At 54.3% G+C, this 22,149-nt stretch overlaps 1 protein-coding gene across 2 annotated transcripts in view; it reads right to left on the reverse strand.

Annotated features, from left to right (window-relative positions):
* RXRA (retinoid X receptor alpha) overlaps positions 1-22,149 on the reverse strand; it is a 97,995-nt gene that overhangs the window by 25,942 nt on the left and 49,904 nt on the right. For both annotated transcript variants that reach the window (XM_081967494.1, XM_081967495.1), the window contains exon 2: positions 3,739-3,986. In XM_081967494.1, coding sequence (XP_081823620.1) covers positions 3,739-3,986 — 248 coding nt within the window. The remainder of the gene's footprint in view (positions 1-3,738; positions 3,987-22,149) is intronic.

A 22,149-nucleotide genomic window follows, 5' to 3' on the forward strand; every position in this document is an offset into this window, starting at 1 on the left:
GTCACCCCACACAAGTTCCAAGGAAGGTGTTTCTGGGGAAGGGGCTCAGGGGAGATGCTCCACTGAAGGAGACAGAGAGAAGGACAATGGGGGTGGGGGCGTTTCTGCCCAATCTGCTCTGATGCTTCCCGGAGCAGCTGCTGACTCAGAGCCTCCGGAGGGGACGCCCCACAAACGCGAGGGGTTCCCCTTTTGGCCCAGCCTGGCGCCACTTTGCTTCCTTCCTCCCCTCCAGGCGCCAGCAGCCTTCCTCTCCCACTGGTGCAGCGCCAGGGTGCCCAGGGAGAGGACCCAGTGAGGGGGGAGGCCAGTACCCATCCATCCCACCAGCTCACGCCAAGGAACTGGGCCCGGTGGCCCTCCACTCCACTGCAGCTCACCACACAGCTCCAAACACCCAGAGGTTGGGGGTGCAGGCTCGACTTGCATGCTCACACACACACAGGCCCAGAGAGCAAAGCCAGGCTCTGGGTGAGCTTCCACTGCCAGCTGCTCTTGGCCCTCAAGAAACCTCTTAGGGAGCCTAAAATCCCCCCTGGTGAGGAAGGGGTAACCTCCCCCCTGCGCCCCTCTGCTCTCCCAGCAGCAGAATCTTTCTACTACCCAAGCAAAGATGGGGAGGCCCTTCCTGGGCCGTGGGGCCCTTTCACTCAGGGCCCTGTCTCTTTTGGGGATGGGGGAGGGGTTGGACCCACCTTTCCTCAAGGGAAACAGAAGGGCCCCCAGAGCAGCTAGGCTGCCCCATCGGCCAGGGAAAGCCCTAGGAGATTCCACTGCAGAGACCCCCACCCATTTGCGGGAAAGACCCTCTCCAGCACCCTGATGAAGCGGGAGGGGAGCTGAGGGAGTCCGCATCTCCAACAGGCATTTCCCCCTGAGGGTGAGGCTTTTGGGGACTGATGTGAGGTGCTGGCACATGGGGCGTGGGATCAGGAAAGTGGGGAGGGGGCTGGAAGCCAGAAATCCCAGAGCTGGCTGAGAAAATCCTCCCTAGACGGACATTTTGGGGTTTCTGGTTTGGTCTCTTCAGGTGCCAGGGGCTGCCCGCTCTGCCAGCAGCTCTGGAAGGTTCCCCTCAGGGGGTCCTGAGATGTCTCCATTTCCTCCTTCTTCTTCCTGTGTTTGGTGTGAATTGGAGGCCTCCATCTGGCCCAGAAAGAATCCCGCTCCCTGTGAGCAGCAGGGCCCCGAGGAGAGGCCGGTGCCCACACGGGGGTCTCCAGCCAGAAGGGAGGGAGCAAAGAAGCCCCGCAGGGAAAGGTGCCCCCCTTCCCCCAGGCCCACGGATGCTCACTGTCTGGCTCAAAGGGAACCAACACCGGAGGGCCAATATTTAGATGCATCTCTAATGTGCAGGACGATTGTGGATTCATTTGGGCAGTAAAAGCCACGAACAGGACGCTGCGCCCCACAGACTGGTATCTCCAAGGCCGGTGCCAGTCCGTCTGGCTGTGCATTACTGGTATCTGCATCCTCTGGGCCTTACCCGGTGTCCCTGAGCCTTGCCCGCTCCTGGCTCTTGGAGAAGGAAATTATCTGGCATTTGCTTGTAGGCAAAGCTGGGCACCCATTGCTTTATTTCTTTGTTTGTTTCAACCTGTCGGCTGCCCAACTTCAGCAGACAATTAGCAAGTAGTGCAAAGTTTTTTTTAGAAAGGAGAGGAAGCTTCTATCTGGTCAGTAATGGGGTGGGTGGGCGTATGGCAGCAAGAGGGCACAGAGGGAGCCAGGAAGGCCACCCCCATCCAATAGTTGGAGGGCAAAGAGGGCAGTGAAGGAGTCAACGAGGGAGCCACCAACCCACCTGCTCCAAGCTTCAGCTCCTGACCCAAACCGGGCAAGAGGGGGGCAGCGGAGTGAGTGGGCCAAGGAAGGGGGCGGGGGGCTGGCTTGTCCATCAGCTCAAATTCTCCAGTTTTGCAGCCAAAAATGAGCCTTTTCTTTTAGATAAATGAGCAGTTCAGTCCTCAGACCTCCTACCTAAACTGTAAGAGAGAAGGCGGCCCTGACCGCCACATCCGGGGGCCATCTAAGAACCAGCCGCCCCCCCTGCATTTAAAGCGGATATTTGGCAGCTCTGAGCAATGGACGCTGGTTAGAGAGAGAGAGGCTGGGAAGGGAGCCAGAAGGAAACCTCGGAGGACAGCAGCGCAGAAGAGAAGAGGCTCCTCACTTAGCAAAATTGGATCGTTGTTTTGCAAGGCAAAGGAAAAAGATAACGGATGGAGATGTGCACTTTATAGACCGGGGTCTCCAACCTTGGCAACTTTAAGCCTGGTGGACTTCAACGCCCAGAATTCTGGTGCTGACCTCCATTTCAGCGCTGCCCAAAGACATTTCTGTGGTCATGTGGCCAGCCTGACATCACAGAGCGCGGTTACCTTCCCGCCAAAGTGGTAGCTATTTATGGGGCTCTGCGATGGACCCTCAGCCAAACCAAACTCCTGGCATTCTCTTTGTGATGCAGAAGCTGCAGGGGGGAGGGGGGGAACCGTATGTACAGGTAACAGGAGAACCTCCCCCCCCCCCCCCCCGAGCTCCTTCTGGCCCCATTTCCCCCAAAGGGTAATTCAGGCAGTGAAAGCCTGGGGAGGGGTCTCCTTCAGAGCCTGGAGAGGCTCTACCTCCAGAAGGGCACAGAAAAAAGGGGGGCAATATAGATCACAACCAGGCAACCCATTCCCCACCACCACCTCGTGGCTCTCCAGCCTCTTTGCAGCAAGCGGAGACCCCACGTGAAGGGAGGTGGGCACTCAGCCACTCCCTTGTGCCCCCTTGCTTCAGCCCAGGGCCCCCACGCCAGCCCTCTGTGACTTGGTCAGGCCAAGCCTGGCGGGTGCCCAAGCCCTTGGTAACCACTGGAAGCCATCAAGGCAGCTGTAGCAACGTTGGGGGGTGGGGGGGGCAACCGGGTCCTGCCCCGCTGGGTCACCCCTCCCCTCCTTCCCAGCTACAGTGCCAGTAACAGGTGGCACCCGACTCCTTTAACCAGCCTCTGCAGGGCAGGGCTTCTGCCCCGGAAACCTCAGCCCCAGGTCTGTGTAGCCAGCTCCATCACACACACACACACACACACACACCGGCCTTCCTGGGTATAGCCCATGCCCCTTGGGCCCCTCCCTTGCTCAGGGAGAGGATGAGGGGCCTTATCCTGGCCCAGCTGCTTCAAAGTGGGGAGGGGGAGGCCAAGGGGCTGCAGGCTGGGGCTGGGCAGGAGGCCTCCATTCACACATCATCATTCATCATCTTCATCAAGAGCACATTTTCTCTGAAAAAGCCCTGCAGAGGGACGGACACCGTCGAGGCAGCACCTGCAGCAAAGGCCCCCAGACAAGGAGGGAGGGAGGGCGGGAGAGATGGTGCCAGATGGGTCAGGCTATAAGCCCACTACCCCACATGATGCTCAAGGTGTCTACTTATGGGGGAAAGCCCTAGGAAGGACCCACCGCATGTCCTCCGGTGGGCAGCAACAGCGCCGCTTTATCCTCATCCAATGAAAGGCACATTCAGCCTCGGGTGTTCTTCATATTTAATATATTCCTCAGAAAATCCACACCAAAAGGACAGAAAGTGGGCCCCTCCCAACTGAGGAGGCAGGTGCTACCTGGAGCAAAGGTGGGGTGGGAGGGCTAAGCATCTCCCCCTCCTCCCCCATAGCCTTCAGAACAGACCCTCGGAAGAGCCCCCTCTAAATCCCCCCTTGCCCCCCCCAACCCAGCCAGCCAGCCGGGCACTCACCTGTGGGCTGCCAGCTCCGTATCCGAGGCCGGGCGTGGGCGGTCCAGACATGGGGTGAGGCCCCATCGGGGAGCTGATGACGGAGAAGGGCGGCCCCATGCCGTTGATGGGCGAGTGGAGCTGGCTGGGCGACCCCAAGGAGCCCCCAAGGCTGGGCCCCATGGAGGGGTGGAGGGCAGGTGTGCCCATGTGGCTCCCCCGGCCGGTCGGAGAACTTAAGGAGGTCGAATTCACTTGGGTGGAAAAATCTGTCGAGCAAAGAAAGGAAGCGAGTTGTGAGATGGGGGCATTTCCGAGGCTGCCACCTTCCGATCCCAAACATCCTCCTCGCACAACGGAAGGGAAGGGGAGTCTGTGTCACGTCAGAGAGGCAGGTTTTTAGAGTGAAAGCGGGGGAGATGCTCAGGGCAGGGCAATGTGGGGCACAGAAGCATCGGGGGCCACAGCAGCCTTCCGAATCGACAAAGTCACAAAAAGCTCTTCCACTACAAGGCAGAAAATCTCGCCAGAGTTTTGCATCGGTTGTGTGGCTGGGATGCACCTTTTCTCTGGGAATTTCCACACTGAGACAATTGGGAAATATAAGTTTCAACCTTTGACCAGAATGGCTCTAAATGCCAGCTTGCTCAGGACTTTCTCTCTCCCCGGGAGCCCCCCCCCCCCCAATTTCCTTTTGAGGGGTGTTCTTGGCTGTGGGCTGTGCAGGAACCAGCTGTGAAGTCCCACCAGTGTTTCCTGTCCCTCGGCCCACCTGGGAAGCCCCAAAATGCCCCCCTGGCTATGGGGTGAGGCCCAAAGCAGGCTCCCTTCAGCCGCCTCCATTCAGAACCCCAGCCAGGCGTCCCTCGGATTCAGGCAACTCAGGCTGAGTAGGGAGACGTGCATCTGGATGGGTGGAGACTGATTCCCAAGGCCAGCCCCACCCAACTGAAAGCTTCTGGGGCCTTTCAGGGGTTCAAGACATCCAGCCTCAGTATAATGCCCCATCACCCCGAAAAACACCGGGAGAAGGACAGAAGGCCGGGCACCTGGGGTTTGGACGGAGAGGTCCCAAGGAGCTGGTTTGGGTCGACAGTCCAGGCTCAGCTGAAGGACCATGTGGGGCAGGGGTGGGGGTGGCCTTCACGGGCATAAAGGACACCCCCCTACCCCAAGATGAGCCTGTCAATGCACTCACACAGACACACAGAGAGACATTTTGCCTGCTGAAGTTTGTTTTGTGTTGATGGGCCTCCAGTCCTGAAGGCATCGGTGAGGTGTGTGTGTGTGTGTGTGTGTGTGTGTGACTGGTGACCAAGGGGTAAGCCAGCCCTCTTGACTGAGACCCACATCAGCCCAGAGCAGTGACATTCCCCCCACTGACGTCCACATGTCAGTCCTGCTGCAAGAACCTCCGTGAGAGGGGATGTGGGGGAATGGCTAAAATAGGGAGCCTTTGAAGAGCATCTCCCCTTCTGGCATGGGGGGAGGGGCGGGGGGGCGGGACAGTGTGGCCACGATCCGCTGGGTCATCTCTGACCTGTTCTCAGAATCTCCCTCTGCAGCTGCAGAGCAAGAGACTGAATGACCTATTTTAAAGCAGGGGGGAAGTCACTTTCACACAGACCCGAAGGCACATCAAAAATTCAGTATTTTAAAAGCACGGATGCAGCAGCCAAGAAAATCAGTTCTTGTGCGGGAAAGCCAACGTTGTGCTGTGCCGAGTGTGACATGACCAAGGGGAAGGTTGTCAGGCTGCCTTTCCAAAAACTTCCTTGCAAAACAAAGATCACATCAACCCCCCCCTCCCACCTGCAAACATTTGCCTAAAAACCCTTGGGGGGGAGGACAGTCGAAACCAGGGTCCCACTTGTTCTGTACACACACAGCCTCCCTTCAACTGCACAGAGAGGAAGGCTGCTCCCTGGGAGGCCGAGTGGCCCTCAGAACCAGGGCACAAGGGCCCGGGTGGCAGAGGTCGCCCTGGCACTCCCATTAAAGTTCCTTGTCCCATCAGCGGCAGGTCCACAAATGGGACGGTCAGTGCTGGACTCCCATCCCACCACAGCACAGGCCTGGATCACACCACTTACTTAATCAGGGGGAGGGGGGAAAGCACAGTGGGTTGTGAAATGCACCACCCCTGCCAATGCCCTGCGGACTGAACAGCCTGCCTCGCCCTCCTGCCCACCAGGCACATTTAATGAGGGCAAACCCACTGACGGGGGGAGGGGGAGCATCACCACGCGTTGCCCGGTCAGTCTTCAGAAAACAAGGTCAAGTTGCAAAGCAGCTGAGAATGCCAACCTCCCTGCCAGACCTGGCACTCGAAGCTTCTAGTCGGACTGGCTGGCTGGCTGCCCACCCCACAGCCCTGCTGCCTGCCTGGCCAGTGGGAAGGGGTGCTGATCAAGGGAGCCCTGCCATGAGCAGAAGCTGCCTTGGGTTAAGCAGGGTTAACTCTCAACCCACAACTCTCCTGCTGCTGCCCCTTGCAGCTGGCCCCTGTTTTTGCTCCCGTGTCACAGTCCCCAGCTGTTGCCACCCTCCAGACCAGGGGTCTCCAACATTGGCAACTTTAAGCCTGGCGGACCTCAATTCCCAGAATTCCAGCTTCGCTGCTGGAGAATTCTGGGAGTTGAAGTACGCCAGGGTAAAAGTTTGGAGATCCCTGCTCCAGACCATCGGCCCTGACATGCTATCTATTCAGCAAGTCAGAAGGTTGTGCACGGCTGTGCCTGCCCCATTCATGGCAAGGTCTCCCCCTTCTTGCAGTGGTTAAATCCCCCTTGGAAGGCCAGGCATTCCTCATGCTCAGAGGGTTTGTTGCGCCTGTGCAGGAGTTCCTGCACCTGCCTATTTCCAAGTTCAGGAACTCTTCTTTGAGAGCATCTCTCCTCTTTTTGAAAAGTAAACTTCTTTTTAATTTCAGCTGTGTAAAGGAAGGGCTTCTCTAATTGTAGTAAAGTTTAGCAAAAGTTTTTGAAAAACCTAGGAACATGCTAATTGGTGTGAGCAGGTCAACTCCAGGTGTTTTGCCGAAATGAGAAACAATTTGCATCTCCCGTGTTCTGCCCTTGTTAATTATTGCATTTGTGTTCTACGTTCTCGTTTTAACGTTTCTTTTGCATTTTTAAAGTTTATGGATTATTTTTTTGTGTGCCACCCAGAGAATTGCTCTAAAAATAGCAGTTTCTATTCTAAGCAAGTGGCATTGGGAGACTTCCAGGGGTTTACCAAGAGGAAGGCTGAGCAATGGGGAAAGCCCCATTGCCATTCAGCACTCTAATCTTTTTCCAAAGCTAACTGGGGGGTGGGGGAGGGACCTCGGCTGAACTGCCAGCTGTTTGCATCTGCTTGAAACTGTGGAAAGTTGGTGAGGCCGAGGCTCCTGCTCAAGGGAAGTCACCACACTATAAAAAAAGAGGTTGAGACGCTAGAAAGAGTGCAGAGAAGAGCAACGAGGATGATGAGGGGACTGGGGGCTAAAACATACAATGAACGGTTGCAGGATCTGGGCATGGCTAGTCTAGGAAAGAGAAGGACCAGGGGAGACCTGAGAGCATCTTCCAATACTTGAGGGGCTGCTCCAGAGAGGAGGGGGTCAAGCTGTTTTCCAAAGCACCCAAAGGCCAGGCAAGGAATAATGGATGGAAACTGATCAAGGAGAGATTCAACCTGGAAATAAGGAGGAATTTCCTGACAGGGAGAACAGTCAACCGATGGAACAGAAGTTGCCTTCAGAGGTTGTGGGAGCTCTATACCTGGGGGCTTCCAAGAAGAGGCTGGGCTGCCCTCTGACAAAAATGGTGTCGGGGCTCTTGCTTGGGGGTGGGGGTGGGTTAGACTAGATGACCTGCAAGACCCCTTCCAACTCTGTTAATCTGAATCTGAATCCTCTCTGGCCAGACAGAGGCCCCAAGGCTTGGGCCATTTTCTGGCACCCCGTTTCCACCTGGGGAGAAAAAGGCCAGGATGTCCAGGCAAAGCAAAGAAGGGCAATTGTGCCTTGTCAGAAGACAGCAATCTCAGTGAGAGGTTGGGCTTATTCTCAGGAGCCTTCCTGGAGAATAACATCTGCCGCAGAAGGCAGCCAGTCCCATCCCAGGTGTGTTCACCCACCAGCCAAGCAAAGCTTACATTCACCCACCTGCTTCCTTCCATGCTCAAGGCGAGGGGGAGGGGCTTCCCGGGGGTTCAACATCAGGGCAAATATGGGGAGGGTGCAACCCTTCAGCCCTGGAATGCAACGTGCACCTGGATTACAAGGGGCCCCTTTCGTGGGCATCCTAGCGTTGCGCCTGGGCCCTCGGCCTCCCCTCAAATAGCTGGTCTGCTGTCCCCAAGTCAGGCTGCGTCCCATGCCCCAGGCCCCAGGCCCCAACCCCGGTTGCCCAAGGCAGCTGGCAAGCAGGCAGCCCTTCTGCAGACGGCTTGAAGCCAAGAGTCATCGGCCTTCCTCACCATGTGTGCGGTTTATTTTAGGCACAGCCGATGTGTGAATTACCCCCCACGGTTGAGCTTCCTTGGGATGCTGAAGCGCCTTAAGGAGTGAGGACGTTCCCCGCTTTGCACACTAAGCCACAAAAATAAACAAGCAGAGCAAAGCTACGACTCATTGCACGGAAACGACAGGGCAGCGCAAGGACTGCTACATTGCAGGGAATCTTCCTCCCTCCAGGGTGGGCATCAGCCTTGCGCTGAAAGGTGGGTGAGTTTTGAAGGGGGCATTTCTCGGCCTCCTGCCAGCTGACCTCAATACAATGTCTCAGGCTTGCGACCCTTCCTTTAGTGGCTATTCAAAGTGGCAACAGCATTTACAACGGGTCCTCATGGAACCGCCCACAGAATCCCCCCAGTCAGGATCAAAATGTGGACCTTTGGCAACTAGGGTGAATTGTTGACAGTTGCCGTGTTCCAGGCACACTTGATTGCCGTTTGTGACTTCCCAGCCAGCTTCTGACAAGCAGTGAACAAACTGCATGAGTCACTCAACAATTGAAGATGACAACTGTGACAAAAAGTCACAAAATTGGGCGTGACTCACTGAAGAGCCACCGTGCTTTGCGATGGGAAAGCAGCTTCCAATTTGACCCTAAGTCAAGTAGTCAAAGACTCATCAACACCAGCAAGCAAAACTCAGCCGTCCAGTTAAACGTACACAGGCCTTTCGGTTGCCAAGAAGATCTCCCTGACACACCACACACCTGTTCAGCAGATCCCAGGTAAACACCGGACCGACATGTGGATCGGGGCCAGGAACTGGAGTGGCTAGTGAGGAAGGGAAGGCCAAGTGGGAATCCATGCCAAGGGCCTGTTTTCTAGGCGCTGCCCGCTCTGCCCAGGCGCCCCTTTTGGGCAAACCCAGGGGTCCCGAGCCTTGATGTTGGACGAGGAGGCAGTTTCCATCTCTGACAAAGCCTCAAGGTGAGGGGGCTCACACCAAGGAGCCCACCTGCCCATCATGGGGCGAGAAACGGAACAGCTTGATTTTTGTTTCTCTCTTCTAAAAATTAGTTTGGTCCAGATCTGGCCTGCATAATCACTCTCCTCAACGGCAGCCTACGTTTGGGGCAGCTTTATTTCAAAATATTAAATTCTCAACTTGGAAGGACCCTTGAGGCCATCCAATCCAACCCTTCCTCAGTGCAGGGCTCCAAACTGAAGCATCTCCAACAGACGAACTTCTGCTCAAGGTCCCTGGCCTCACTTTCCTGCTGGGTGCCACTGTTATCTAACATCCAACAGAGTTTTCCTTCCTGTGGCCAAATCCTTCCGGCTTCTGCACCCCAGAACCAGACAGCAGATCCAGACATTTTGGATGATCGTAACCACTCAGTCTCTCCCCTATGATGAACCTAGGGCACGTGGAGCCATATTTGCCAGCACGGCAGCCCTCAGCCCTGGTGCGCACGTGCACGCTGGCCAGCTGATTTTGGGCCTTCTGGAGGGCTGGGGGAGGCCGTTTTCAGGAAAGCCTCCGGAGGATGGAGAGGGTGAAAAACATGCCCAACGGGCCAACCGGACGTTTAGCCATCACTGGTCTATCCGGTTCCTTTAACCTCCCGTGAGGGCCCTGGACCCCCCGGGTGGCCCTGCTCAACCCCCCTCTCAGCACGGACTCTGAGGCTCCCCAGGAGCTGCTTGGGGGCCCCGGCAGCCGCTCCCTTTCACATCCCCTTTGTTGGGAGGCTCATCCAGGGCAGCTTCTCTCCCCCTGAAGCCCCATCTTTGCTGACTTGGAAGGAGACTCCAGGTTCAGCCAGCCCAGCCCTGGAGGTCTCCTGGGGGCTCTTTAGAACCGAGCAGGAAGCCCATGTGAGGAGGAGGAGGAGAAGCTTGGAGAGCAGCCAGCTGGAAGGCATCACAATTTGGGCTTCCTGTCCCACCTGAGCCACCCGAATAGGCTGAGCCCCAAGTGGTCATGGTTTCCCCCCAGGTGAGCACTAACGATGGAATAAAGGAAGATAACATTAAGACACGCCAAGAAATTCAGCTGTGATTCTTTGTGGCTCCCCTCTTCAGGTCACCTTTGCAGAAATATCAATGGCAATAAGGAGAAACGCTGAACCTCACGTCCGAACGCTGCTCACAGGGTGACGGTGTGGTCACCACAGCTGCAGGACACCCCGGAAATGGCCTGAGACCCCCCCCACTTCCCCTCAGGAAGGCCAGGCTTGCTCTGAACCAACCCCTCCAGGAGGGGAGGCCCAGCCCGGGAGGCAGGGTGCAGGCTCCGAATTGCAGCAACGGCACCTGGATGGAATTGGCCCAATGGCCGGTCGGGAGGCGCCGAACTTCGACCCAAGCCGAAAGCGGGAAGGCTGGGCGGGCTGGGAATAAAGTCCAGGGTCTGTTTGCTGAGGCTGGGGAGGGGCAGGAGAGCCGGCCGTTCTGGGGAGGCTTTGAGAAGTCAGTGGGAGGGGGAGGACGGTGCTGGAGGGATGCCAATCCCCAGGCGGCCCCGTCCTCCTTCTGGGCAGCCCCGGATAGTTGGAGCAGCGCAGCGAGATGGGGACACAGGAAAACCCCACCCCCGATTAAGGGAACCCCTTAAGGAAGAGGCCAGCTCAGCTGGGCACTTCTTTTTTTATATTTTTAAAAGTTTTTATTTTTATTTTTTACAAACATATCAATGTGTGAAGAGTGTGGCACTTGAGCGTCATACATTTTAATACAAATAAAATAGCATTAATCATATTTGTTTCATTTAACAAGCTTATATAATGCATACATTTTTTTAATGAAATTGCAATCTTTCATTATTTAGTCATTCAACATTTCAGTGTGTCATTTCTATGCCAATCACCCGATTCTAAGTGCCAATAGAATACGATTGATCGTCTCTATTACTTTTAACAAGCTTATATCATTCTAATAATAGCACAAACATTTATGCTAAATTGAAATCTTCCATTATTTGCTTCTTCAACTTATAATCCTTTATTATTTAGCTGTTCAATATTTTCAATATGTTATTTTTATATCCATCACCCTGTTCTTCTCAAGCACAGACGTCTCCCCCCCCCCCCAAAGGTCTCCCCTCCTTCCTCTAAGATACCAGGCTGCCCATCATAGCAAGGGCAAAAACCAAACACCAGCAACGCAACTTACAAAAAAGGAGGGTCAGGAGCAGCACCAGCACACCTGCCTGGGGTTGGGTCTCCCAGCGCTGCCAGCCTCTCCCTCGCCCCTCATCCCCCCCCCCCAGAGACCACGGGCAGCCACCCGGGACAAGCCTGCCTGTCCAGCCACAGCAGATCTGCTCTCTGACCCTCCAGCCTTTGACCCAGGGCCAATCTCCAGCTTTTGGGGGCAGCTGTCCAACTGCACCTCCAGCACCCGGCTCCCTTCCTCAGCAGGGCTGGGGGCATATTGAGGCTACCCCCCCCAAACTGAACTGAATTTAAGGGTCCTTTTTCCAGAGTCCCAGGAGGGTCTCCCTAGGCAGCCTTTCCTTCCCATGTATTCCACCTTTCGTTCTGAGGGGCTCACACTACCAATGGTCCCCTGGCCCCTCAATGTCTCAAATCAGCAACCAGGGGAATGTTTTAGGTGTTTTTCCCCTAAACATTGAACTTTCCCCAGCAGGGCTTCCTCAACGCAGAAGCATGTTTGGCCTTTCCCACCAAATGATGGCGCTTGGCTTCAGGGACAAGAAACGCCAAAGTCAGGGCTTCCATCGCCCCCCCTCCCTGCAGAGCTGAGTTAGAAAGTTTCAAGGCTGGAAGGGCCACTCAGGCACAGACGCCCCCACCCAAGGATCTGGAGGCTGCCCAGCCCCAGCAGAAGACATCCAGCCCAGAGACCCCCCTCCCAACTGCTCTTCCCCCTGGAAAGGCCGTCTCCCAATTCCCTCCACTTGAATCCCTTCCCTGGGTCTCCCCCCTCTGGCAGGTGGGAGGGATGCTCCCCTGCCCCTCCCCCAGCTGGGTCCCTCTCTCTTCACAGGCTCAGCTTCTTCCCCTCCCCCCCCCATTACCTCTTTGTAAGCTAAGCTTTGAGGGAAGCAGCAGTGTCTTCTTTTGGGGGAAGGGGTGCAGGCAGGGGCAGCAGAGACCAAACACCCAGACTGAGCCCAGCCTCCAACTGCTCCTTTTGCAGCCTCCCTCCTCCTCCTCAATCCCCCTTCCTGCAAAACTCCACCCGTCCCCCCAAAAAACTCCACAAAAAGCGCTAACTGAAGCATGGGAGGAAAATCTTGTATTTCCAGAAATTCTTTGCAAGGACAGCCAGGGTGGGACTAAACTAAAGGGTAACTCACCCCTTTTATCCCACCCACACAAACTGCTCAACGTCTGCAATCAAAAGCCACAAATCAAGAACAGAAGTTCCATTTCACCATGGATTCCTTTGAGGGATCCCAACAAGCTGCTTGATCTGGGCTCCCCCTTTAGAGTATCGGCAGAACCATCAAAGAAACGACCTCAGTTACCAAGCAGATCCTGGATCACCTCTTGAGATCTCAGAGGGCGCACATAAAGGCATTTGGGGGGATTGGGGGCGTCACGGACATCTTGCACAGGGCCAGATGCTTCAGACAGGCAGAGAAGGAAGAACAATGGATGAGAAGCTGAAGTTTAGAAGAACAGGAATGGGACAAGTGGTAACGGCTGACCTCCCTGGCCTTCAAAACGGAGGGATACAAAATACAATCAAGATCAAGGGAGGTACTCATACCAAACTATAAAGCCTTAGAAAGGCCACACCTAAAATCCTTCATCCAGTTTTGGTCACCACACTATAAAAAAGATGTTGGGACTCTAGAAAAAGTGCAGAGAAGAGCAACCAGGATGATGAGGGGGACTGGAAGCTGAAACATACAATGAACGGTTGCAGGAATTGGGCCTGGCTAGTCTAGGGAAGAGAAGGACCAGGGGAGACAGGACAGCAGTCTTCCAATATTTGAGGGGCTGCCCCAGAGAGGAGGGGCTCAAGCTATTCTCCAAAGCACCCGAAGGCCAGATAAGGAAAAATGGATGGAAACCAAGGAGAGATTCAACCTGGAAATAAGGAGGAATTTTCAGACACTGAGAACAATCCACCCATGGAACAGAAGTTGCCTTCGGAGGTTGTGGGAGCTTCATCCCTGGGAGCTTTCAAGAAGAGACTGGGCTGCCATCTGTCAGAAACGATGTAGGGTCTCCTGCTTGGGTGGGAGGTTGGACTAGATGACCTTCAAGGTCCCTTCCATCTCTGTTCATCTGTAATCTGTATCTAACAGAACCAACAGCCTCATCTCCAACTTCTGAGGCGCACACAAGCTGCGTGGCAGACAGAAACTGGCACCCGAGCCAGGACAGTTACTTATGCTTCCAATCAACCAGTAGTGGGCAGCTGCCCAAAGAGGCCTGGATCAGAAGCCAGACGTGGAACGGGCCTTTCCAGAGCTGACTGGGTGCCTTCAGTTCCTGAAAAGCTTAAACTACTCAGTCCTGTTCTTGAAGGACGCAAGATACACCTGACATTTTCGGCCCGTTCATTTCTTGCACCCATGATCTATTCTACGTGAAGGACCGAAACAGCTTCACCACTGAGGAACCCGGCAGCTTCTCAGCTACTGGAGAGTTTCCACTGGAACTATGGCCCAAGTGGGGACCGATCCAGCCATACAAATAATTCATTTCTCCTCTCAGCTGCACCACGTGAGAAAGAAAGATGTCTTGTTTTCTTTTCAGCTCTTTGGACATTCCCCTCCCCTTCCATTTTTTGCATGGAAGCCAGCTGGGAACGGGCTGGACCGTCACTTCTGATCCCATCGGATGTTTCGTTCCACCCCCCTCGCTTCCCCTCTTGGCTCCTGGCCTAATTAGGAAGGGGCAAGTCCTCTAATCAGGACGGCGAGCTTGGTGGTCTCGGGCAATGACCAGGCAGCGAGCAGAAACGGAGCAGATTCCCTGACCTGGATTTTCCTCCCGTGGGAACCGGCAGCCCGGCGTCCGCTCTCTGCCAGCTGCTGAAATTCTTGCCACACTTAAGTCACGCGCTTTGCCTTTGCTCCAGAGCCCGACGGCCTTTCCCAGCCAGGAGGCTTTCGATCTGAGAAAAGACCAGGGCCGGGGGGGGGGCACGGGGGCCACAGGGAAGCGCTCTTCATCCCAGGACCAGGAATGCGAGAGCTCAGCATGGACAGCATGGAATCCAGAGAAGGTTAAGGATGCGGCTCTCAAACACAGCAGGGACATGCAGGGAAGGCAGCCTGCCTCTTTGGGGAAGGGGCTGCCTGCCTCTCTCCCCGATTTGAAAATGGCCAGCAGAAATTCTCCTAGGAGAATCAAATCATGGCACTTCACAAACACACACACACACACACCAACTCTGCCCCTGACCTGAAAGAACGAAGTCTGGAATTCCCATGATGTCCGAGTGAGGATGTGGCCACACGAGATTTGTTCTGAGGGCACTCCTGTTTTATTACTTCAATGTACCCGCAATCCACTCCACACACGCTTGTTGCAGCCCACAATGAAAGCTGAATCGCCCGGAGGTGGCTCAGCGACAAAAGCCCTCATCACAACTTCTACAACGCTCAGTGCCGACACAATGACATTAGACACCCCGGGCGGTGCACACCAACCAAGTGGCATTTGGACATAAATCAATCAAGATGTGCCTCACTCCCTCCATTTCACGGTCAGACCACAATTTGCTAATATTAAGGCTATTAATTGGGTTCTTTCACTGGCCAAGAGGAACAGAAAGCCCCTGGATGCAGCAGTCCCCTGGTTTCCTGGGTGGGTGGGTCCTAAATGTCCGGACGGGACTGCAGCCTCAGAAAGAAGACGGAGCCCGGAGGAGCAATGCCACAGTCCAGCTGCATCAGGCCTGCTCAGGTGCCAGAGCCCAAAAGGTTCAAATGCCCAGCCAGGCCTGGCTTCCTCCAGGGCAGGAGAGGCAGAGCTCCATTTCAGCCAGAGGCAAGCAGCAATGCCAGGCGGAAACGGGTCCCTGGTCCTCTGCCTGGGAGGGGGACACTCGCTCCCCTGCCAGCCAGATGGGAAACGCGTGGTCTGCACTAAAATCTACCCTTGAGATGAGGCAACTTTTAAGCCTGGAGGACTTCAGTTCAATTCAGCTTTACTGCCTGGGGAATTCTGGGAGTCGAAGTCCTCCAGGCTTAAGGTTGCCAAGGTTGGAGACCCCTTTAGGTTGTGCCCATGGTTTGGCTTTATTGCTTTGTGTGTCAGCCGCAAAGAAAAGGAACATAAAATACGAAAGTTACAGTGATTCAGACGACGCCTCTAGCGGAAATGGCCGCCACTAATTACAGCTGATTTTGCAAAGGCATCAGCTCAAACGCCAGCCCCTCCGACAGTGGAGCAGTCCTGGTGCCCACCGGCCTGGCTTGGGCAGGGGGTTGGACTAGATGACCTACAAGGTCCCTTCCAACTCCGTTAATCTAATCTTAGCTTGTCCCACTTGTCTCAAGGGGTCTCCCCCATGCCTTCTGCTAATTAGCCCCCTCCCCACCTCCTGGGGAGGAGCACTGGGTGAAAAAGACCCTGACAGCAAAGCGAAAGGGGGAAAGGCAGCTCTTTTTGCTCCTCGCTGCTTTCATCCGCCCAGGCGTTCTGCTCTGATCTCAAAACCGGGGGCTCCAATGGCAATAAATTCCACCAAGAAAAGGGAAAGTCCCACTCCTGCTTTCATTTCTAGGGCCCGAGAGAGACATTCTCCTGCGTCCGGCCACTTCCCTTTCCCTTCTGCCCAGGGGCATTTCTTCTTTTAGCCCCTTTCAGGAGATAAGGAAAGGTGGGCAGCCAAATGCTGTGTGGTGGGCTTGTGTGTGTGTTTATTTGCCTGTGGGAACATCCTCCCTTCCTCTCAAAATAACCCAAAGAGGACCCCTGCCCTTTATGGCTTCCTCAGGGTCCCCTCCTGCCTTTTCTCAAGAGGGAGGAAGTTGACGTGGGGGACTCCCTCGCTGCACCCCCAACCTGGGAAGGCCACCCAGAAGAGCAGGCGGGCGTGGAGAACGCCAGGCGCAAATCCAATCGTCTTCCCAAGGGCACCCGAAACCCACCCACCTTCTGCCGTTCCCTTCAAGGCTTCTGCCCCCCCTATGAATGCGTGGGGAAAAACGCTCTACATTGTGGGAGGGTGCAGGGCCTCTGAAGGCAACGGGGTGGAAGCATGCTGGGAAACCCCTGGTGGGCTGGGTGGCCGGTTTTGCCTTGCAAGCCTTTTGTGACCACCTAGGCCGCATCCCTGGGCCAGAGATGTGAGGAATTCCCGGGAGATGGCACATGTACCCAGTGCTGACTCAAACCTCAGAACTGAGTGGCTGGGTGGCAAAGGCTGCCTGTCCCCTCCCACACGGCCCCTTAGGTGCCCACTTGGATGGCAGGATTGTGTGAGAGAGAGTTCACTTGCATCTGAATGAAATCTGTGGCTGCGTCTTTGGGCAGGCGCATTGCTGAGGTTTGAGCCAGCACTGGGTCTATGTGCCAGGATGTGCCACCTTCCGGGAATCCTCCATCCATCTCACTCAGGTTCTGCCCTCCGTTGGAGAGAGCCAAGCACGCAGGGTTGGGGCTTGGGATAAATCGTGCCCACCCGATGCTGGAAGCTTCCATGCAGCTGTAAGGTGCACAAACACACACTGTCCTTGCTCACTAACAAACACAGTTTGACTAGTGACCACAACAGAGTCCAAACTTTATGTTGCTAGGTGAGACATTTAAAGGAGCTTTGCCCCATTTTACGACTTTCCTTGCCACCGTTGCTAAGCGAATTACTGCAACTGTTAAGTTAGCGACCTGGTTGTTAAGTGAATCCGGCTTCCACTGCTTGTCAGAACGTTACAAAAGGTGATCACGTGACCCCGGGATACCACAATTGTCATAAATATGACAATTGTCTGAATTTTGATCATGTGGCCATGAGGAAGCTAAAAGGGTCATAAGTGTGAAAAACGGCCATAAGTCATTTTTTGTAACTGAACCATCACTAAATGAACTGTCGTAAGTTGAGGACTACCTGTATCCTACAGGAAGAAATTAGTTTTCCCCTGGAAGCCAGAAAAGCAGCTGGATAGGTGAAGGGGGGGCAGGGGAGGCTCCCATTTGGATTCCTCCTTAAGAAGGTTGGTGTGGATGACCTCAAGGGCTCCTTCCGGCTCAAAGGCTTTAGTCATCCTCAGCAGGATTTTAGTGGATCTTTAGTGGCAGGAAAGTGGGGGATCTTTGCGGGGGGAGAACTGCTGAGCCCTTTCTGGGAATCCGTGGCCCTAAGAGGCCTCTGAATTTGGAATTGATCCATTTGATCATTTTTAATACTTAAAACTAAGTATTTTTTTTTTTTATAAAACAGTCGGAGGCTCTCCGTGCACATTTTGCTGAAATCGGGGTGAGGGAAAATAAGTTGGTGACTTTTATATTTATAAATTTAAAAAGGGGTTGAATCTGGGCATGGAGGGCAACTATGTAATGTCAGAGTGGACTCCTGTGTTTGCCGTAATGAAGGACGGAAGTCACTTCTTTAATCATCCTTTCTTATCTCTGCGGTCCTTCTGTCTTTCTTCTCTACTCGGCTTTTTTAAAAAAAATCTTCTTTTTAATTTTTCCTTATGTATGTTTCCATATTTGCTTTCATTCTTGTAAAAACCTTCAATCAAAATTACAGGGGGGAGAGAGAGAGAGAGAGAGAGAGAATGCACACACACACAGGGCCTTCATTTGTTTGCCCCCCCCCCCGCATGTGCCCTCCCCTCCCCTCCTCCAAGGGCAGGGAGAATATCAGGCCATTCTCCAGCAATCTCTTAGAAATGCCACTGCACCAAAATGCCTCTTCTCTCTTGGGAGGTGGGGAATCTGTAAAATCACATGTACACACATGCACGCACACACACAGACACACACCAGTGTCTGCTTAGAGATCCTTCCGTGGGTGCTTGGAATAAGAGCTTCAGGCAGAGCTGAGACCGGGAGGCCTGCTTTTGCCACTGAAGATTCACCTTTCGGAAAGCCCCTCCCTTTCTTCAAAGGGCTCCCCCCCTAATTTACACACACACACACACACACAGAGATCAATGCAGCACTACGAATGAGTCAGTGGCCAGACCTGCTCTGGGTTTTTTTCCCTTCCCTCCTTCCTTCCTTCCCCAAAGAGCATAGCAAGCTTTGACAGGACGCCTCCCACTGGATTGCGCAAGTGGCTGCCACCCCACGTCCCACTGGCACAGCAGGAGGAGCAGCCTGCTCTGCTCCGGGTGGGAGAGAGGCCACAAGTGGCGGTGGTGGTGGGGGGGCAATCCAGAAAAACCATTCCCTTCCTGGCAGGGCAGAGGGGGGGGGGGGGAAGTAAGGCTGGTTCTAACTGAGATGACAGGCAGGCACTGCGCCCAGCCAGCCCTAAGAGCAGCCAATGGTCGCCTGGGTCATCTCTTCCTAACCGTGGTCTTTGGTCCGCTTGCAGTTCCCTCCCTTAGGAGCATTTGGGAGGCAGGCCCAGGATGCTGACCCTTCGTCCTCCCAGCATTTCAGCTTCCTTAGAAATAAAGATATCCAAGATTTGAACTCGCAAATCTGGCATCTTGCTTGAGGACCAAAAAAGGCCTCGGGAAGGTGCAGGTGCCAATCCATGAGGCAACAGTTGTCCTCCAACCCCCACAAGATGGGGGCTCCCAGAAGGGGGAGGTGGTCTGGGGGACTTGGACCCACACATCCCATGGGCTGCCAGGCATGGAGGCCTTGTGGGGACAGGAAAGGACGGGAAACGTTCTATGTCTGTTGACATTCTCCGTCCTCCGGATCATGGTTGTCCCAAAGGGGCTTTTTCAAGAGGCAACTGGGCTTTCCGTTTTTTGTTTGAAGATGTTTCGCTTCTCATCCAAGGAGCTTCTTCAGTTCTGACTGGATGGAGGGGAATGGAAGGGTTTATACTCCTTGCAGGCAGCTGGTCATTGGCCTCCTTTTTAGAGGGTCATTGAGGCCACCTGGAGGTTTTCTCTACGTCCTCAGGAGGGTCACCTGAGTGGTGCCAATGGTTCCTGTGGTCTGCAATTTTTCCTCTGGGAACCCATTCCTCCTCCCACTCCATTCCAAGGATTCTCATCCCAAACTGTATAGCTAAAAGTCTGTGGAGTTTGTATCCTGTCAGAGCTGAAGAAGCTTCTTGGATGAGAAGTGAAACATCTTCAAAAGAAAAAACAAGGAAGTCCAGTTGCCTCCTGAAAAAGAAGGCAGCTTTGGGGCAACCCATATGGCGAATTCGTCCAGGGAGGGGCTGCCATCTTGGGAGCAAAGGAGGCATGTTCTATCTTGCATGCCACCCCCAACCAATCTGTGGCAAAAGAATCAGGACGCTCAAGAAGGCAGGGCTGGCTATCGCAACTGCCCCCCGACTGGCAGGATAGCCTTCCTGACTGCCCTTCTCTGGCATGGCTCTATGGAAGAGTGGAGCTGCTTTGCCCTGGTCTGGAAACAAAGCCTTAAGACTGCTTTGCCCTCCTCGCTCATTCAGAATAAGCCACCATCGATTGGCCTCTCTGCTCCAATCTTGCTCCAAGTACCACTGCCAACCCAGCTACATCACCAGCATCCTGCTATTTTCTTACAGCATTATATTCTGTTCCTTCCAGCCCATTTCTCTAATTTGCTAACAAACACGGCCACCACAATGTTTCTCCTGCAAGCAGCATTGTGCAAGATGCAGAAAAGGCGTGTGCCCTCCGTACCTGCCTCCTTTAGGCCCCTCCGACGAAGAGAATGGCAACCTCGAGTAACATACACATCCCCCCTTCCAATTTGGGGCAGGAAAGAGAAGGAAGGAAGGATCAACGTGGGATGCCTTTGAAGCCTCCCGTTGTCCAGGCTGATTCCTATGCTCGAGACCAGCAACCGAGAGAAACCATAATGGAACTGAATTTGGAATAGAAAAGAGCCCGTGGGCTGGTCGAGAGTATGTCGGGCACTTGCAGCCAAATGGCCCATCCTGCCCTGGGTCAGACTGAAGCCTATTGTGCCAGTCAGGACAGGGCACGGTTCCCCATCTGGAAGTTAGCAGAGCCAGAGGGAGCCAGCGCATCGTGCGCTCAGTAGCTGATCCATGTGCCAGCTAGCTTGCTGTGGTTGAGCTGCTTACAAGCGTGGACCAGAGCAACTTGAAAGGTAAACCACTCCAAGTGTTTTCTCACAGCGGAGCCCATAAATATTCCTGCCTGCCAGCATCAGAAGCATCTGCCCCTCCCTTTTGCATGTTCCGTTCCAAAAAAATGACATTCAGAGAAAGCACCAACCCATTTCTCCTGCCGTTGCCCTCACCTGCAGCCGTCTAAACACGCTTCCTCCCAAACCGCCCCCCGCAACTGCCCCAGAGGCATTTCTGGTTGGCCCCTTTTATACCAAGGGTGGGGGTGCAGCCCTTCTAACCGGAGCAACTCACTGGCGTAAATCTCCCAGAATCTCAGAAAGAGTAGCACAAATGCTCTCCGCAGGAGGAAGGAAAGGGGGGGGGCTGGGCATCCTGCCACGACCGAGGGACGGGCAAGGGCTGGGAGGGAAGAATCTCCAACTGGAGGCAAGAGAGCAGAGCTTGTCCCAAGAGACGCAATTTGGCATTTTGTGTGGTTACGTCTTGTGCAACACTGCATAATGGGCCAGGAGTGGCAGGAACCACCTGATCTAGGGAATGGGTGACCTTTGACTAGCCACTCCTTTCCCACCTACCTGTCGTGGTGACGGTGCCTCCAAACACTCTTCAAAGTCCAAATCTCCTGCCTCTAAAATGAAACCTTTTACAGGTTTCCAAAATGTCTTTGAGAAATGCTTTAAAAACATTAGACAGATGCACAAACACACACACACACACAGACAGACACGGATGGTAGGCAAATGTTACTTGTCACTGAAATGCCCAATGCCATCCATGCTTTTTTTTTTTATTGAAAAAGTTTTATACAGACAAATTTCCCCCTTTTAACCCCCCCCCATACAGTATAAATCACATACAAATACTATGCCCCGTCCCCTCCCCCCAACCCCCCCCCGCAAAAATTCTCATTCAAATATTATACCAAATACTTTACCCCCTCCCCTCCCCCCGTCTTAAAGTAAATTACTCGTTCACATATTGTACCCCCTCTCCTCCCAACAATCACATCCATGCTTGTTAAAGGCTGGCGGGAAAAGCCCCTTGCATAAGGAGTTTATTCCCAGTAGCAGAAGTGCTGGGGGGAGGGGGAATGAGCTCCAGCCAGCAACTGCCCCCTATCAGGCCGGGCATTTCAGAGGAAGATGGGCAGATGAGACTGTCCCAAGGGCAACTGGACAGAAAACCAAATATTCTGAACATGTTTATACGACAAGCTGTTTCTAGACTGAAAGTGAATGTGTCCGGAGAGCCCAATGGAGGGCGGGGGGAGCAGGACATGTCAAGGGGCCCTTTCGTGCCAAGAGTGGTGCGGCTTCTCCAGAAAAAAAGGCTGGGTAGAGCAGGTGGGTCTCAGGATCGACTGAGCAGCCAAGCGCCTCCTAAGGATCAATGCCCCGAGTATGGGCATCCCCCGCTATGAACCCAGCATCACAGGTGCAAAGCGGGCTCCAGGCAGGATGGAAAGCAGGGAAGAGCAGCCTCCCATGTTCTGGCCACAGTTCTTGAGGTCTTCCAGGTCCCCCGGGGTCTCAGCCGGGCTTGGAACCCAAGCAGGGCCAGCTCTTGCCTGTCTGGAAATTTGGGGGCTGCACATCAGACCGAGGGCCAAAAAGGCAGCTCCAGAAGTCAAAACCACAAACCGCTTTGGCCAATCTCGGCTATCCTCACGGTCCCAGAAATGCCCCACGCAGCCCTGGCAAAGGGGGCTCTCTAGCCTGAGCCCCTCCCCCGGGCATTCGGCATCAGCTTGCTTTTCCACTCATCCTTCAAGAATAAACTTTATGGCTAATTTACAAGTGGGTGAGGGTCTCCCCACTCGCCCCGCTCTGTGGCTCATGG

The sequence above is a fragment of the Natrix helvetica genome (assembly GCF_964273705.1).
Source record: "Natrix helvetica genome assembly, chromosome: 15".
NCBI classification, from domain to species: Eukaryota; Metazoa; Chordata; class Lepidosauria; order Squamata; family Natricidae; genus Natrix; species Natrix helvetica.